Here is a 20,281-nt window from a genome sequence, read left to right as displayed (position 1 = left end):
TCAGTTGACCATCGAATGGACTATGATTCGGTGACAGTCTTGGAGTGCGAGGAGAATATGAGAAAAAGATGTTTCCTGGAGATGATTCACATTAAGCGACATGAAAATTCCATGAACTACAGAAAGGATATAGAGAACATTAGCAACATTTATTCATATCTGATACATTCAAACCAACTTAGTGAGAGTGAGTTGTTGATCTCAAGTTCTATGTTCTCCAATGTCAGTTGAAGATCTATGATGTTCTATGAACCCGACCTAACCCCTTTCGTTTTTTACGCAGTTGTCAGATGGATGAAGAAAGAATTTCAAAAATAAGTTTTCAAGAGAATAAGGAAGTGTGTGATATAAAAAAGAGACGTTATTGTATTAGAGACTATTTTGTGTTCAAGTTAATTAATAATTTTTCCTCCAAATCTGTATAAGATTCAGTGCAACTTAAGATCTGGTAACTCTTCGCATTTCGGTGCGTTTTAACATGTTGTCTTTTCTGCAATGTTTGTTATATTTGTATGTTGTTTGTTTTATAGAAGTCCTGAAGAAGATCCCAACCAAGGATCGAAACGTCGACTGATGAAATAAAGAAGTTAGTAACAATTGAAGTTTTCCAACACCCCTTAAACCATTGTTTATTGTTTATATATATATATATATATATATATATATATATATATATATATATATATATATATATATATTACCCACATTGCGTGTGAAGGTAAAAAAAAAAAAAAAAAAAAAAAAAAAAAATATATATATATATATATATATATATATATATATTATATATATATAGCAGTATCGTAATTCATCACTTTAATATTTGGAATATCTATATCAAATTATTTAATCATCTCAATAATTCAGTCGATGAATGTAAATGGGTCTGAGTTCATTTCGTTTTTAGTATTATCGCAGTTTTCATTTGTCAAATATCAAAATACGATAGCTTCAAAAGTGATATCCGCCCATTTAGTGGACTATTCAAAATGAAACGCCTTATTCAAAAACCCTTTGAATGATATGATGCAATTTATTATGAAGTCATTGTTGTCGGTTATTTCATCTAGATGAGGAGTTCTAATGGAACAATCCTCCTAAAATTCAGCATGAACATTCGAGAGACCATTTTACCTAAACAAACTTGACTTCAAGCTAGGCTGATCTATTTTTACGTAATATGGGGCCATTGTCCCAACATATTCTGCTTGAATTTAATATAATTTGGTGACGCGATCAACATAAAATTCTGCATTAGACTTGAAAAGGTTATTCTTTTGTACACAAGCAAAATTTCAACACCATAAGATCTTTATTCTTCGTCAATTTTCCATCGAATTTGTAGTTTTGAAAATATAAGAGAAGCAAATCATATTTACTAAACGGCCAGTTGAATTTTGTTTATCATTTACAAATACATGAATGAATTTTTTTCTCGAATACTATCAAAAAATGTTGATGGCTCAAAACTCGATATATCAAATTTTGAAAATTTCAGAATGAAAACGTCTTTGAAACCATTTTACCAACCAAATAAAATATGCCTCAACGCTAAGTTCTAGCACCAATAATTTCGAAATGATGAATTTTTGGAAATATATTACCATTACAATATAATTTAAGTTTTATATTATATTCTAATCAACTCCAAGATGTTTTCATGTTGTATGCTTTTTTTGAATGAGTTAATAATCCACGAGAATAAAATTTGTAAAATTTTTCTTTTGCGAGGGGGAAGATGTAAAGAAATTATATTTCTTCAATTCTAATCTTACCCCATAGATTATGCTAATTTTTAACTACCATAGACAGAGTCTATGGTGCCAAGGCCAGGGTTATATTGAATACTTAATCCTATGACAATTATTGTTACTAGGCAACATACTGAACAATATCAACAATATCATTTAGATCTTTCATTTCGAATTAATATAGAAAAGGAATTGTTTAGAAAAGAAACTTTAATTGTCGTTTCTTTCTTTTTAGGTATGTTGGCTAGTTAGGTGAACAATGTAATTGTATTATTATAATCTTTGTTTTCAGAGCAACACAATTGTTTTATTTAATTCCTTTTCAACCAATAAGAATTTGTCTTATACGTGTAATATATAATAACAATTTCATGCTGTATGCAAAAATTCATGGAACCTTATATTTCACTAAGAACAGATCGGACCTAATCGAAATTTATTATGTAAAATGGCAGTTGCAATTCTACTAGCTCGGCCCAATATCGTGTTGACTGCATAACATTAAGAAATTAGAGCAGAATTTGAAAAAAGTATGTTTCAATAATGAAGTGGCACTAAATCAAAAAAAAATAATAATTTTCTTCCCCAAATGGTACTCTTTAATAGTGAATCTGAATAAGGATTCAACCTTTTTGAAGAACGAGTAATACATACATGTCTGTATTCGGAAAAAATTATTCATCATTATTCACATTATTTATCAATGACTAACTTTCAAATATTGTGTACTCGTAAAAAAATATAACAACATTCATTCATTACCAAAAGTCCTAAAAATTAGATCTAATTTGATGAACGAAAAAAGCATACTAAAGTTAAAAGAGTTTGTTATGTTAAATCAGAGAATCTTAAGTCACTTAAAAATAACTATGTAACAAATCTAGATATTTTGACTTACCCTTCTTTTTAATGAAAACTAAGCCTGTGTGTACCGTTTTTCATGGCTGTAGTATAATAAATCTGCTAGATTTTCAATCAAAAACTTCGTTCACTCCAAGCAAGGATTACTGCTGACTAGGTATAGCGGAGTTTGTCAAAAATGATTTTTAATATCAATATGTTCTGATAATTTTTTATAGTCGTACTCATTGACCACCATATGTATATCTTCCATAATCTCGATGTATTTTGAATTTTTTCGGATGCACTAACAACAACTTGAGTAAGTGAAAATTCATCCTCTGGGTGGGACATCTTTTTGCACAATCTTCTAGGTTTCACGTTGAGTTTTTCGACATCGAAAAGCTCAACGTGAAACCTTTCAGAAAAGACTGTGCTCCTATGAAAGTTTGTCGGAAATATATCTAGTACTCAAAATCAATTAAGAATGGCAATTAGGTCAGTTTAAGTGCCATTTAGGCATTATATTCGATAAACGACAAATCAAGACAGAAACTTTTTATTTAGTTTGATATTATAATTCAATTTGGTAGGAATGTTCCAATTTATTTTGGTCTGGTAATGTCGTTTAGTCAACATAGATGTTATCATCAGGAAATATTCCAATTAGTATTTCTAATCATCTGAAATTTTCAGTCTTCGTTTTGGAATTTGTAAAATTCCTCGAATGAAATGAAAAAGCACCTATCTAAAATCGCGCTCTAGTTCATATTCATATTAAGGTAAATTTTTGAAGAAATATCGAATTCCATTGCCCGATAGAAAACTACTTTCAAAACAACGCTTTTTTGGTACAATTTCCTTGAGGAAAAGAAAAAACATATAAAAATGATAATTGCCAATAATTGGAACTACCGATTTGTCCCTTTTAGATATATGTATATGACATCATAATAGGTACACTGTGTCCGTATGGAACAAATTCATTTTTAACTAAACAGACCATTGTAAGAAATAATCCTGAAACACGTCGATTTTTTATTTTAATTTACCGCATTTTCAAATAATAATCTAATATACAGGGTGGATTACTTTCGAGTAATGACGTCACCGTCAATTTTTTTTGAATGGAACACCCCCATTTTGTCCCAATTTTTCGAATACTCTAGCTGAGCTGATTCCAAAAATGTATCACATGTTGATTCCAATTGGTACAGGGTGGACAAAAATAATAAATTAAATCTAAGCAATAATTAAAACATTTACGAATACCAAGAATATTGTAGAATAAACTGTCATTGAACACCAATAAATTACTGAACAAATAATGACATTTCACAAAAAAACTATAGACGACTATGTTTTTTTTTTTAAATTGATAAGAAATAAGTTCTTTCATATTCTGTCTGCTAGACCACAAGTACCAAACATGTTTGGAAACAGCTCATTTTTATTAAACTAAAAATGTAACAAACTACAGTTTGTTACATTCAAACCAATTTCCGCTAGACAATAAGTATTTTTGATAATATTGTTAATGTAACTAATGAAGAATGTTACGCGTTACTTTATGAGCACACACAAAACTATTGTATTTTTGTCCACCCTGTACCAATTGGAATCAGCATGTGATACATTTTTGGAATCAGCTCAGCTAGGAGTAATCGGAAAATTGAGACGAAATGGGGGTGTTATATTAAAAAAAATGACGGTGATGTCATTACTCGAAAGTAATTCACGCTGTATATTAGATTATTATTTTAAAATAAGGTAAATTAAAATCAAAAATCGACGTGTTTCAGGATTATTTCTTGAAATGGTCTGTTTAGCTGAAAAATGAATTGGTTCCATACTCTACGGACACAGTGTATATTGTGGCACCAAAGAAGAAGAACTTTCTGCATTAAAATATTTTTTTTTTAATTAAATCGGAAAAAATTGAATAATTGTCCAGTTTTGTGTGCGTTTTCAAGGTGGATACTGTTTACATTTCGTTTCATAATATGCTGTTGTTATAATATTACTAAAATAAATATATGATACTTAATTGATCATTCAAAAAAATGATCTTGTCAATTTTTCTTTAATAGGACTCGAATTGCACCCTTCAAACTGCATGGATCACGAACTTTACGAATCTGCAAATTATTTACCATATTTTAACATGTCGTCTTATATCGCATCGCAATAGAATATGGAAAGTCATATTGAATATCATCCTATACAGAGTGTTTTACCATTGACGCATCGCTCTTTTACCTTTTACCTAAGAGATGAAATTTTCGAATCTTTTCGACACAGCATCATTATAGCTACATCCTTAAATTTTTTGAAAATACATATGATGCACCAAAAATTTAAGGAAACTTTTTTTTTCTTATAGAACGCCTTGTCTTTTATTGATTGCGAAGCTTCATATGGTAAAAACTTATATTCTTATAATATTCATATAGACATTTCATTATTTTATTCATCACCTAGACTCTTGAATGGATGTGTTCAGCTTTAACCATATCCTTCAATTTTCTACAGAAGAAATAATCAAGTGGGTTAAGATCATCTATTTGGGTATATATTGTGAAAGTAATTCCTCACTTCTAAACTAAAATGAGGTCCAGCTCTATCATGTTGAAAATGTATTCCTGTTAAAATACCTTGTAGCATGCCGGGTAAAATATTTTGTAAAAAGTTAAGATGACTAGAACTTGCCAAGCGACCATCAGAAATCTGACGAGAAAGTGTGAGAGACAGAGAGGAAACATAAGATAATTGTTTATGCATAGCTTTTCGGAAATTCAATAATAAAAACACCATAATTGCCTCTCAAAATTATTACTTTTTCTTCTCATGTTACTTGCATTTGCAAGATTGCAAGTCATTTGATGTTATCAAAATTATCTGTGCAGCTTCAGAAGTATCAAAGTTTATTCATTAAATTTGTAGCCATTATCCTTTTCTTCCACGGGCATAGGCAGGTTTCAGTTTCGGAGGGGGTTTTAAGACAAAGGCGTATACAGAAAGGCTAATGGGAGAAATAAGAATTTTTTTTCATAGAAATAAATGAGAACAAAAGAAGAAAAAGATTAATAAATTTTGACATCTCAAACATTTCGGGGGGGTTTGAACCCCCAAAACCCGCCCCCCTGGCTACGCCCGTGCTTTCTTCTATTGATTTACATTTGACAACAAATTCAGTCATTGATTTTTAATTTCCAGACGTTTTAGAAATTTAGTTGAAAAGCATCCCCTTTGTACTTTCGATTCTGCATCTCTTGAAATTATTTTCTGATATACAGGGTGCTTCCAAATAAAATTATTCAACAAATGAGTGATTTTTTAAATGCAACACCCCTTATATTTTTGCATATTTTCGATGCTCTTCAATACCTCTATCATGATGAAAAATATTAGGGATATTTTTCCAACGGTACGGATCTTATTCAAAATTCTGCAAAATTTCGACGAAACGGTAGTTCGGTAAAAGCCCTTTACCGATTTCCAGAAGCGATAGAAATATGAATTTGATCATAATTTCTTTTAACTTAAAAATTTGCCTAGTCATCGTTCGTAAAAGATCAACCTCATTTATACAGGGTGTCCGTTATCAATGAATGAAGAATTTCAAATTGTTCTTTCTCGAGTTCTTCAAATCTAACACCCTGTATTTTTTTCATGATGATGTACACAGTTTAAAACTTCACATTTTTTCAGAAGTAACCTTAGGATTATTTTCACTCCTATGTGTTCCATTTAAAAAATCACTCATTTGTTGAATAATTTTTTGAACACCCTGTATATCAGAAAATAATTTCCAGAGATGCAGAATTGAAAGTACAAAGGGAATGCTTTTCAACTAAATTCCTAAAACGTCTGGTTTGGCAGCTATGGAAGCCTAACGCACTATTGCAGGACCCTGTATAGCATGACTTTTTCAGGTGTCGTCTTTAAACGTGAAAGATACAAATATACACAGCAAAAAATCAGAAAAATAGTAACGTGAAGTTAGGATCATTAAGTGATTTTCATATTGATTTGAATTATTCAGTCGTCTGATTATGAATCTGGTGTCAAAACTTTCTGTGACATAACAAGAAAACAGAATGACACAATATCATTTCTTTTTTGTAACAATTTTCACGAGAAATGAAAAACAAGTACCTATATAATAATAATAAAGAGGTGAGATCTTCCCCTTTTGTATATATTTCATAAGAACATTTTATTTGTATTTTACACATAGCTATATTGAAATTATTAATTTTTCGAAGAATTTGGTGGTCAAGCTTAAGAGAATCAAAGTGTAAAAGATGCTCCGTTTCACTTTGTGAATAAATCAACTGAAGTGTTCTTGAAAATGTTACATTTTTCCATATTGTAATTTTTTTTCGTTTTTTATATTATTTCAACTAGTAAAATTTTTAAACTGATGATACAATTAGATTAAAAGCTATTGAAAATTATATCATGATAAAATATGAAGGGAATTCATAAATGAATAACTAAAATTAAAACATTTAATATTTATTCAAGTATCGATTAATATGTTATTCACAATAAAAAAATACAAAATGATCTTAAAAGCTATCACTAAAATTAATAATCACTAAAAATTATCAAGATCATCGAATAAAAATTGCCCAAATACATGAGAAGTGTTTATTTTCAATATATGGATGAAAATGTAAATCATAACCTATTTCATATTTTTTCTCACAGCCATTTTCGAGCTGATCTTATGAAAAATATTTTCAATTATTCATTCTAGATAGTTTTTCATTTTTGACATTCATTTTGTTGAGCTTCAATTTGATTTATTTCATTAGTATTTAAAATTTATTATATGTAAATCCGAAATTAATTAAATATTTTGTAAATCGTAACCCATTTGTTTGAATTCATTGAATGAATAATTTATAATAAATATAAGATTTATTATTATTGTATTACATCACATGATCAAATATTATATAGTTATTTGTAAATAAATTTTTTGATTTTCAATATCACCCTTTTAATTTTTTGATAATTTTATGTAATTTATTTTTATTCTGTGAACTAAATTCCTTTTAATGTGAAATAGTTTTCAACATGGAAATATTTTTTTTCTTTCAAATGGGTCAAAATCCCGTCAGTATCATCCTTCAATTATATCTATAAGATGCCTATAAATACAATTCTAATTTTGAAAACCTATCTTCCGTTCAGGATTCCAATGAAGTCAGTCCTATATCGCTTTCAACTTGACTCTAGTCAAGATGTTTCAAAAAATGAATAAAACATTGGCGATTTCAGCATTCTACAGCCAGCCCTTACCAGTTCACAAGATTCTCAAACGTCTATGTAAATAAGCCAAATCATCGTTGCTAAAAAAACTGAGTATATGCTCAGAAACTTCCAAGGGTAATATGAACAAAGAACTGAGGAAATCGGCTGCTTTCTTATTATCTTGGCGCCATTGGACCCCAGCATACAGCTTATCCAGAAAAAAATCAGAAAATTGCGGAAATATGACAACAGTCTTTGTGATTTCTTTGCGTAAATCATCATCTACGATCAACTTGCTGCAATCCTCCTTGCTCAACATCAAGAACTCATAGTAGGTTAAAGGCTGACCCCTTATACGCTTGACCTTCATCTTCTTCAGCTGCCTTTCGCATTTATTGTAGAGTGGCAGCTCATCACCAGAGAATGAACGCAAGTTTACCACTTTCTTTATTACAGAGTAGTCCAATCCTCTCATAATACCGTGAGTAAAGATGACTGCAACGTTGTACGCAGCCTTCCAATCGAAGGGTTTCATCTTACCCCAGTCAGTTCTTAGGGTAGCTCCGTTTACCAGCAAGATGTGCATCAACCGCGAGTTGTTGTTTCGGTTGTAAGCAAACTGCAAGGCTGACAAATTGCTGTCAGGAGTCACGGCATCCACATCAATACCGTAACTGATGAGTGCCCTGGCCAATGCAGATTTGCTGATCGACCAATTATTGGCCAAGTGGTGGAGGCTGTTACATCCTGATCTATCCGTTAGGTTGGGATCACTGCCGTATTCAAGTAGCTTCAGTATGTCCTGGAGCCTGCTTGGATGCTCCCTGACGTAGTAGATAAGAGTGGGAGTACCGAAAACGTCTTTTTTGTTGAGATCGGGTTTGCAGTCTAAGACTGCGTTCATAAAATTAGGGTGTTTGGACAAGGGTACCATTTGGAGGGGAAGGTAACCATCGCCTCCTATCCTGTTGATGTCCCCTCCAAATTTGACTAGGTGCTTCAACAGTTCCTCGCGACCGTATTTGACTGCTTCGTGCACTGGAGTGTAGTTCATGTCGTTCGTCTGGTTGGGGTTGGCTCCATTCTGTAGAAGATGCAAGACGGTGGTTTCGTCGTTTAGACGGACTGCCTCATGCAGGGGCTCATCCTGAGGGGATTCGATCCATGACATATTCATTGATGGAATGAACTCAGAGCTCAGAAATGATGTCGCCATTGAAAGAGTAATCTGGAAATAAAGATATATATAGCTTTTTTGGAAATGTCGTTTTTGGCACGCTGTGTCGAGGATGGTTTGTTTCCTCTACCTAAGATGTCTAAAACTGCTGGACAGATGTGTTCATTGATTAGGTTTTGTTCAAATTAACACTAGCGACTACTACTTCCGTTTTCTTCCGTGGGTAGCGCTATGTAACGGCCATATTTCTATGGATTGAATCATATTGGAAAGGAAATAGAGATCTTTAAATGAGGAAAAGAATGAAGATTTTGGAAGATCGCTTGGACCTGTCAATTTTGTTCTTTATATGGAATTTTGTTACATAAAAACTATAATCATATAATTTCATCCCTGTGAGCTGCAACTCTGATCCCTCAAATTTGAATAGCAGGAATGGATCGTGAAATATTTTTTTGAAAATTTTTTCAAGATCTTGTTTTACGTTTACATAATACTTGACTTTGAAAATGAAAAGCTATCCAATTCATCATTCACCAAGCTGTGCGCAACTGAGTAGTGCCACTGAAATTGTTAATATCCAATTTTATTGTGTTATTCCAAAATATTCAATTAACGTTTCAAAATAATACCTGGAATTTACATAATGGACAGAAATGTTTTTTCTGTATTTATCGAATTTAATTTTATAGGTTGTAGATACCTAAATCTACAAGTATTGCGGGGGTCCACCGAAATCAGTAAAGTTTGAAAGGGGCCCACGAAAAAAAAAAAATTGGGAACCACTGATCTGGATCTTAAAACGTTTACCAATTTCAATTATACAAAGCAGGTGGGGAAAATTTGATGAAAAAAGCGAGATAAGTGTTTTAGTTGAATCTAACAAATTTCAAATTAGAAATTATTATTGACCTACTTGTATACTAAAAAAATCACCTAATTCAAAAGGAGTTAAATTTTCGCGATCAAATATTTATTTAACTACAGACAACAGGGATATATTTTCCGAATATTAAATCTGAGTTTTCTCAGGTGGATTTTGATTAAAATTGCTTGAAATAGATATAAAACTACCACTATTTACGAATTCGGTTTTATAATCGATTGAGCATTCAGAAAGTATGGAGAAATATCATAAAAAAAAAAACCGGAAGTCCAAATGAAGAAACAATTGGTGAGAAATTGTCTCAAGTCCTTCTAATTTTGAAAACCAGAACAGTTTGCAAAAAAATGTTTCTTCGGAAAAAATGGTTTTTCCTCAATAACTTTCCTTGCCTTGGTTCGATAGTTTTTCCGATAACTTATTTGGATAGCCCGTGAAAAATACAATCATTGTGATAGGTCACTTTTCAATATTGCTCAATGGATAAGCCACAAAATCCTGTGACCCGCTTACGTGAAATACCCTGTATATTAAACTATTTTCCACACAAAAATTAACTTCAAAATGAGTTGATAGTTTGAAAGATAAAATTCACAACAACCTTCTCAAATGTAAAGGAAAATTGACATAAGAACGTTATCACCGATAAACAAAAGGTCTTAAAGATATAACGAATGTTTTCCTGGAATCTTCTGAAGAATTTTTGATTTTAAAGTTATTTAGAAGAATATAATATTACTTTGTGTACCTACCTAAATTTCGAAAATTGATTTGAAAAAAAAAACTTATTTGCTAAATATTCTGTACTATTCACATCCAAATTCCTGTGATAAATATTTGCTAAAACTTTTATAATTTACCTTTTCGCATCGTTCAGAATCCAAAAATCATATGAAAAAACTTGAATCTTGAGTTGAAAGAACATTTAAATAGAATATTTCTCTAAATCTGTGGTTATTCCGTTCATTCTTCCACATCTTGTAGAACAAAATCGTGCGAGAATATATCAAAAACGTACAGTTTTCATGGTTATATTTTATTATTATATGTTGGTACTCCGAACTTTCCGCCACGGCTTTATCTGTCAATTCATCAATTTGCCTAAGATGCATAGAATACCTGGTGTGTTTACTGATTCGATTTTGTTTCAGACTTTTTGAGAGACCCACCTGTTGCTTTGGTGGTGTGCTTCACCAGAGTGCTGTAAGGTGGCGCTCTTTAAAATTTTTCGAATTCCCGCATCTGCCTGGTGCCGTTTAAAAAGGAAATACTGATTTTAGACACTGCAAACATTCACAATAAATTACAATTCAGTTCATATCGAATTTTTACTCAAATGAATGGAATATAATGACAGACCATAGAATATAAAATATTATTGTTCTATACTCAAAGTTCACGACAAGAGCGTAGAAATAGGGGGATACTAGGGGTAATTACACGGTGCTCCTAAATTGGAGATACAAATGAAAATGACAGATTTCCGGATCATTTTAAGAAAAAAAGTCCTATAACATGAGTCCCCAAACATTTTGTTTTGAGATACATGTGTTGAAGTTCAAGTTATTTTCTCGTATAACCTTCCCTTCACAAGATATTTAATATGAATTGGCCATAGATATTCCAGTTTAAAGTTTTCACTATGTGATATGCTAATTTTGAATGCAAATCTACAGGGTGATATATTATCTGGAAGGATGCCTGCTTCCTTCCTCCAAAACTACTTTGGTGAATGGCTGTTAGTTTAGAAAAATGTAGAAAAAAACTCTGGTCCAGTACTACACTTTTTGGTTTGTTATAGTTTAGTCGTATCTGCTATCGATTTCGAGAAAAATCTCTAGTAATCCTCAGGAAAATCCGAATTATTATAAAGATCCAGCTAGTAAGCTCTAATGAATGCATTAATTATAAGTTTTGGTATTTATTTACCTAATCTGTAGCGAAGATTAATAAATATTTGATAAACTGTACGATACACTAGAAACAAACTGTATATTGAAAGCAAAGCCTTAGTGGGCTCATATTCATGAAACTTTTTTTTCTCAAAATTATCCAAGTAATTTCTCATTCTCTGGAAATCAAGTAGGTATAAATCTGAAAAATCTCCCGTTTTGTCTGAAAGTTTTACAGGTATAAGTAGACACACCAGGTATTCTATGCATCTTAAATTTGCCTCAAAGAAATCAGTTCTGCCAACCAACATTTTTCAATGCAAAAATCACTAAATGATATTTATGGAAACATTTCATTAATTTAAAAAAAATACAATGAACTAGAGAAAATAATGTATAATACTCGTACCGTAGACCTAATATCCATGGACCGAGTGTCACATGATTTTTTAGAAGCTCGTAGAGGAGAGAGCATTAGAAAGAGAAGAATATATGAGTTCTCTTGATTCGAACAGAGATGCTACTGTGGGCAATCTGTCAAGAATCTAAAAGCAATAAAATAGGTGATTTATTACTCCGAGATGGTCAAATGTCAAAATCATCTGATTGAAAGATATAAAGACATGATGTTTTTATACGTTTTATGAACTGAATCGAATGAAATTTACCTACTTTTTTATATTTATCATTTCGATTTGCCTAATTCAATGATGGAATAAAATATGGCATATGTTTGGATGAACTTCTACCATGTGAATCAGGAAAATTGAGAAATTTTAGACCCTACCTCTTTCTGACATTGTGGAAACAAATCTAGACATGATGTTTATACGTTATTCAATTAAATAAAATGTACCTACATACTTTTTTATATATTTCATTTCAAATAGCTTAATTCAATGATAAAATAAAATATATATGATGAAATTTGATCATAAATCAGGAAAATTGAGAAATTTCAGACTATATTTCTTACTGAGATAGAACAGGATTAAATTCAACAATGGCAATGAAATAAAAAAAGCAATTTTTTTCAGGAACCAACAAAACTTATTGGCTATAATGTGGAAATAAGTAATAATATCATTTCTATCAACTTAGGTGTTTCGAGTTGAAATTCTGAAAGTCTTTTCTTCTCATAAAATAAATCTAGTACCAAATTTTGACTGAAAATGTCTCTTCTTCTCACTAGATTCTCCCAAACTAAAAGCCCACTGCCTTGGAAGCAAAATTCGTAAGCTAATATTCACTATCACTTTCGTTATATTCAAATTTCAATAACCTTTGGGAGAGAGTTTATATTTTTCTCTTTCTCTAAGGCAATAAATCAAGAGAGTTGACATACTGCCCACTAGATGTTCCATCTTATTCATTCTCCCGACTTCTCTCTCTAACGCGACGTCCATGGATATTAAGAAGCCAATCTTTCCACAGTATACTAATGCATAACTACGAATAAAAGATAAAAACAAACTAATGCTGATTGATAAATGTAATTAGAATACTGATAAATGTAATTAGAATACTAGATATCAACTAAATAGATTCTGGATTCTTATCAATGGGTTTTTTCCTTATTAATGAAACTCAACTCCCTAAAACATGATTGTGGATTATCTTACAGTTCCCAACTATTCCTTCATTTGCTATTATTGAGAATTATCAAAACAATTATCATTCAACAATTGAATTCCCTAGTTGTTAATCGAAAAATATAAATCAATAAACACAATCTACAAAATGGTGGAAATTACAGACGACGCTTCATGATTTCAATCAGATAAATCTAACATATTCAACATTTTATATGAACATTCAAAACGTCATACTTAAAAATTATAAGATCAGTATATTGGTGGGCATTAATTCAACAAGTATAAGAATGTTTTCTGAAAGGTGAGGATGGTCAAACATTTTTCTTTGTGCAACCACAGGATGTACCTACTGATGTCAAATAACGACATTATGTCATATAAATCTCAATGTTTCAAAGTATTACTTGGCACCATAAACTGAAAGAAGTCTCGTGACTGAATCATGCAGAGATACATGACGCTAATAAGGTAAAAAACAGTGCTTAATAAATGAATTGACTATGCGCAAGCCTTATTTACTTAAGTTTTATATTGATTAAGTAGGCAGACAATGAGATTACTGAAAGTATCTAAGTGAATCACAAAAATTGAATGTTAAATAATTTCTCCAATTACCTTTAGAAATCACTTAAGTCAATGAAAGTCAAGCGTATACACTAACGCACAACCTTTCTACCTGATGATGTATCACAACACTGTTCCTAGAATCCTAGAAAAAGGGCCTTGTGCCTTGCTATTAGCCGAAGGGAAGGGACACGCATGAACTACCAATTTTAAAAATGGCATCTGTTCCACCGGATCATCCCTTCTGTGAGCTGCCCAGTACCGTTATATAGTCCCGGAGGTTTATTGAACTAAAATGCAAATTCTTTGCTTATTGCTGTTAATATTTTTCGAAAGTATGAATAGAGTACAAACTGTTTTTATCAGTTCCTCGAACTTGGGCATTTTGGGTGAGTACCTTGAGAGTAAACAATGAAATATTTATTGTTTTTCACTGTAATTTGTTCTTGGAAAAAATACCTACCTTTTTTGTCACATTTCGAATTATTTCATTTACAAGGTTTTCACCTTCTTCTTAAGGATTACCACAAATTTTACACTTTGGGTTGTGATGACTGACGTCTTCCTGTATTATAAGATGAAATAAACTCTGAAAAAAATCAAAATTCGACACTATTGAAGCTGAAAGGTATAACATTAAACGAACGAGCTGAATTAATTTTTTTAATTTGATCAGAATTCATGGATTGTGTTTTACACCTAAAAAATCATCGAGGTTTTTCCAGTTATTTTGGACTCATTAAATTTTTTTCAGAAAAATTTCAAAAGATATTAAAATAATAATTTCAAAACATTATACCCAAAACCAAATACTTCTCTTATTAATTGTATTGGAGTAATGAAATTAGAATAAATCAACAATTTATTTTCGATATAAAAATATACCTTCCAACTGAAATTTTTCGCACTTATTTATTAACACTCTGTATAGACTTATCTCTGATATATTCTTATTTCCACTGTGGACCATAAACTTTTAGACAAAGCTTTATTATCTTCACATTTGTTCAATTCATTAAAATATGCAAGCTGCAACTTCGATTCCAAATTTCCAATCAGAAAATTATGATCAATTAATTCAGATTTGATTTGATGTATAAAATGAATGAAAACAATATTAAATGGTAATCTTCAATTACCTTAATTCTTAAAGAAATAACAGTTGTTTTACCACACAAATTATTCATTTAAAAGTATATGAAATATGATGAATAATTTATAAAATGAAAAAAAAAATACAAATTAAGCCAGTTGGGTCAGCAATCAATACAATAATACATACCAATATTGTATTGATCAAATACAAAATGAAAACTTAATTCGACACTCTTAGTTGTCATTGATAACTTGATATGAAAATATCAAAGCAAAATCAATATGCCTATTCATTATATGATGATAGTATGTTATATATCTACATGCACTGAAATTAGACATGGGATGAGATCAAAACTGAAAGAACATATACTGCGAATATTGAATCGAAATATTCCAAACGAAACATGAAAATACTGAAAGAATGTGTGACATTAAGTACAAAAAAAAATTATCAAAACATCAAAGCATTGGCAACTTATTCTTTTATTCATATAAACAATTACATCAAATTATAAAGAAATGAAACATGGGCTAAGAATGCTAAGATTAAAAGCTAAAAGAACATTCAATGCAAATATTTAATATAATCCAAAAAATAATATATAAGTTCATTTGACATTAATAATAGATATTCCTAATTGAACCTGAAAATAGCGAATCATTGATGATTCGTCAAAATATCAAAAGAAAGGCAACATATTCTTATATTTATACAAACAAGTAAATCACATTATAAAGAAATGAAATTTGGGCCAAGAATGGTTGAAATGGGTTGAAAGCTAAAAAACCATTCAATGTAAATATTTAATATAATTAACTTACTTGTTCCGAAGTATGTATAAATGTTTACTAATCAACTGAAATAATCATACGTGAAAAACTAATAAACTAAACACAGCCTTTGTTATGGTCAATCTGGCTAAAAATAAAATGGATCAGAATTACCATAATCCGTGCAAATGAATAGTAAAAACATTATTCAATTATTTGAAGAATTTACCTCTTTTTAATAAGTGAAATACCCAAAGAAATACATATAATTATTATTTATAACGAAAATTAAAAATGCGAATAAAAATTTTATTCGAAATTGGAAAGATCTATTTTGACAGAAAAATTAAAAAATAACTAAGAATAACACAAATGTTGAATTAAATAGAACATAAAACATACAAGTTCTTTTGACAATAATATCAGACATCCCTAAAAAAAATATCAAAGCCAAGTCGATATATTTTCTTGTTAAATATATACATCATAAAAAAAAATTAATCAGTGTTGGAATAAAATACATATATGTACATATTTCAAAATATACAAAGTTGACAACCACAGATCAATCGAATTGAAATATATGTATCAGGTGTGTGAATAAGTCTTTCCCGTTTTTTGCAAGAGATGGCGCCACCAATACTGTGCGAGTATTTGATGGTTACATATGTCATAATCAAAGCTTATTCATCTGTCAACAATTCCACACTAACACATTAGTTGAAATTTTTTCGCATCATAAATTTTTGAAATCGTGAAAATGTTGAAATTTGAGCCGAGTCGACGTCATTTGCGGGAAGTTTCACTTTATTGGTTCAATTTGAAGAAATCTGCTGCCGAGGCGCATCGGTTGCTTCAGGAAGCTTATGGAGAAGGTTGTGTCGATGATTCAAGTGTTCGCGGATGGTTTCGACGCTTCAAAAGTGGCGATTTCGACGTGGAAGACAAGGAGCGTTCCGGGCGGCCGCAAATCTTTGAAGATCAAGAATTGGCGACTTTGCTTGATGAAGATTCGTGTCAAACGCAAGAAGAACTTGCTGAAGCATTGGGAGTTGACCGAACAACCATTTCCAAGCGTTTGAAAGCCATGGGAATGATCCAAAAGCAAGGAAATTGGGTGCCGTACGAACTGAAGCTGAGAGACGTCGAACGGCGTTTTTTCACTTGCGAACAACTGCTTCATCGACATAAAAGAAAGGGTTTTCTGCATCGTATCGTGACTGGCGATGAAAAGTGGATCCGTTACGATAATCAGAAGCGAAGAAAATCATGGGGACTACCCGGCCATGCATCATCATCGACGGCCAAGCCAAATATTCATGGCGCCAAGCTCATGCTCTGTATATGGTGGGACCAGCTAGGTGTGGTTTACTATGAGCTTCTGAAACCGAATGAAAGGATCACAGGCGAGGTCTATCGACGACAATTGATGCGTTTGAGCCGCGCACTGCGAGAAAAACGGCCACAATACTCCGACAGGCACGACAAAGTTATTTTGCAACATGACAATGCTCGCCCACATGTTGCACAGCCGGTGAAAACATACTTAGAAACGCCCAAATGGAAAGTCCTACCCCACCCGCCGTATAGTCCAGACATTGCTCCGTCTGATTACCATCTCTTCAGATCGATGACGCATGGCCTGGCTGACCAGCACTTCCATTCCTACGAGGAAGCCAAAAAATGGGTGGATGACTGGATAGAGGCCAAACCGGTCGAATTTTTTCGCAACGGGATTCGTATGTTGCCAGAAAGATGGGGAAAAGTTGTAGCTAGCGATGGCCAATACTTTCAATAATTCATTTGTAACCATTTTTTCACAATGAAGGCTCAAAATTTGAAAAAAAACGGGAAAGACTTATTCACACACCTTATATCATATGTTTTTTAATCGATTAATTGAAAATTATCAAAACTTTTAAAGATTTCAATCAAAAAGTGATTCATAAAAACTCATTCACAGAATGAATGAAAATAATTGATAATTTCAACTTACTCCTAGTTCGGGAATGAAACTCTCGATGAGTAGTGAAATTTATGGTCCACGCTGAATATTTTTTTCATACGTACTAATTAAATTATTAATAATTACGATCAGAATTCCTAATAATGAAGCTTTATTTTTCAAGATAATAGCTTATTCGACTTTTGTTAATTATAGCAGAAACAATTAATGAAAGCAATGAATTGAATTATAAATCAAGTTGATTTAAAACTAATTCCTTGAAAAAAAAACATGAGAATATCACATCAAAGTTAGTTCGACATTAATAATAGTGAAGATATCGAGGCAAGGTGAACATATTTTCTACCAAAATTTTGGTACTCAGCATGAAAAAAACCTTTTCGAATATATATTCACATGATATCACATAAATCTTAAAAACAAGTTTTGAATTTGAGTTGATGAACATATTTTGCATCTTACTGTTTGGAATGAGAATTACCTATCTGTTGAAAAACAAAAAATATTTTTGAATGCTTCATAAAATTCATAAAATCCAGGTACCTTCCAATCAGATCTCTTTCTACCAATGTTATCGTTATTCCACAAGAGATTTGATCGGCTTTTTAGTGTTCCAACTTCAAACGTCTGCATAAAATCAAAGCTTCTTTGTTGCTCATATTGTCGATAATCATAACACAGACTTCATACGGAAGATGCAACAAACTTTGAAGGAAACGTGCACAGTCTCGTTTAGCATTACGGTAGCGGAGCCCAATGTTCAATTTATCCAATACCATATCCGAGTAAATGGAGAAATAATCACTGCATCTGATTACTTCGTCTCTAAAAGCTTTCTGATTGACCAACTTGCAGTTCTCGCTCAAGCTGCAGTATAAGTACTCGTAGAATGTTAAAGGGTAATCTTTTATCTTCGTGTGTTGCAGAAGACTTATCTCCGCTTGGCACTCATCATGGACAAGGTTTAAATCATCTATTCCCAAAATGTTATAATACAACTCCAGTATCTCTAGAGTAGCCCCTTTCATGACACGATCAGCGTAATGACTGACCATGTTGGAACAGCTAAGGGTATCGTATGGACTCCTTCGGGTCATACGATTCTTGTTGTGGTAGAAGATGCCCAAGAGATCCTCGCTTTCTTGTCCGATATCCTCAGGTGTTAACTCCATGACTATCCTGTGCAGCATTGGTGCGTCCGCTCTTTCTCCATAGTCAAGCAGCATTCTGGCAAGTTCCACCTTTTGCCGATTCGAGCGGAGGGCAGTCACGATGAAAAGACCATTTCTACCAGCGCGATCTGTAGCTTTGGGATCGCAGCCATTGTCGAGGAGTCTTCTAATGTCGTTGATCCTATCAGGGTATTTTTTGAGATAGTGCAATAGGAATGTGTCACCTTTATAGTTTTTACTTTTCATGTTGGGTCCCAAAGCTAGGATTGCTTCCATGCAGGTTTTGTCGGCGGATAGCGGTATCATCTCCACAGGCAGCAATGCTTTGTTACCGACCATGTTTAAGTTCCCTCCGAACGCTACTAGTTTACGGAGGATTTCTATCCTTCCGTGTAAAACTGCTAGGTGCACAGGAGTGTTTCCTAAGTGGTTCCATTTGTTAGGGTCGGCCTTCTTGATTAGCATACATGAGACCATCGATTCGTCGTTCCTTAGCACCGCCAGATGGAGCATGGTGTTTCCATCCTTGTCCACTTCATCGTCGATGCCCTTGGGTATGTCTTTAATGTCTGGCCTGAAAAAAAAATTATGTTTTATCGGATTGGAGACGAAATGGCGTTTCGATAAATTTTTAGAGACGTGGTTTGTTCATTTCGTGGATTATTTGAGTCGGTATTGGTCTTGAATGACCCACTGACGAAGAATTCGAGGTTTACATATTATAAAAAAAAATCTTATGTTTTTCTTTTTAAATATATCAACTTTAAGCCAACCCATTCAGTCTATTTTCACTAGTTTTATTTTTCAAGTATGTTTGAGAAAAAAAGCATTTTCAAAATCACTTTTTGAAATTTAGTTTATTTCTTTACATCGATTTCTATAAATATATTCAGGAAAAAAATACCGTCGTAGTATTTATACAACAGAGTACTCAAATTCAAATTTATGAGTAGAAAGTTTATATGCAAAATGATAGTTATCACCTTTTTTGCATTTTTTTCAATGTTTTATCATGAAATTTTGGTGGCAAACTTCAGATTCGAATTCTGTACCCCAGAAACAGAGATAATAAATCGAAGAAATTAAAACTACCCCATCAACTGAGTTTTAGCAGAGATAGATATAATACGCCAATTTTGAACTATCGTTTGAGCCAGGTTTTTCGGACAAAAAACTTTATGGAAGAAAACGTCAGAAGATTAAATTTTTTTTGTATTTTTTTTTAATGTTCCGTCACAGAATTTTGGTGCCAAACCTCAGATTCGGATTCAGAACCCAAAAAAATAAAGGGTGTTTTTTTTAGAGCT

At 32.0% G+C, this 20,281-nt stretch overlaps 2 protein-coding genes across 2 annotated transcripts in view; both read right to left on the bottom strand.

The window, feature by feature from the left end:
- The window catches only part of LOC123676148 (knirps-related protein-like), a 45,060-nt gene extending 25,513 nt beyond the window's left edge, over positions 1–19,547 (bottom strand). The window contains exon 1 of the mRNA XM_045611871.1: positions 18,284–19,547. The gene's annotated coding sequence lies outside the window, so the exon portion shown is untranslated. The remainder of the gene's footprint in view (positions 1–18,283) is intronic.
- Positions 7,058–15,565, bottom strand: LOC123676162 (poly [ADP-ribose] polymerase tankyrase-2-like). Its single transcript, XM_045611891.1, has 4 exons — positions 15,250–15,565; positions 14,431–14,556; positions 14,019–14,364; positions 7,058–9,084 (listed from the first exon to the last, which is right to left on the bottom strand). The coding sequence occupies exon 4, from the start codon at positions 9,070–9,072 to the stop codon at positions 7,909–7,911; it is 1,164 nt and encodes a 387-aa protein (XP_045467847.1). The 5' UTR covers positions 9,073–9,084; positions 14,019–14,364; positions 14,431–14,556; positions 15,250–15,565; the 3' UTR covers positions 7,058–7,908.
- Positions 19,548–20,281: the final 734 nt, after the last annotated feature.

Source organism: Harmonia axyridis, chromosome 1 (assembly GCF_914767665.1).
Source record: "Harmonia axyridis chromosome 1, icHarAxyr1.1, whole genome shotgun sequence".
In the NCBI taxonomy this organism is placed as follows: Eukaryota; Metazoa; Arthropoda; class Insecta; order Coleoptera; family Coccinellidae; genus Harmonia; species Harmonia axyridis.
Note: the sequence above shows the minus strand (reverse complement) of the source record. Positions and strands in the feature narration are given on the sequence as shown.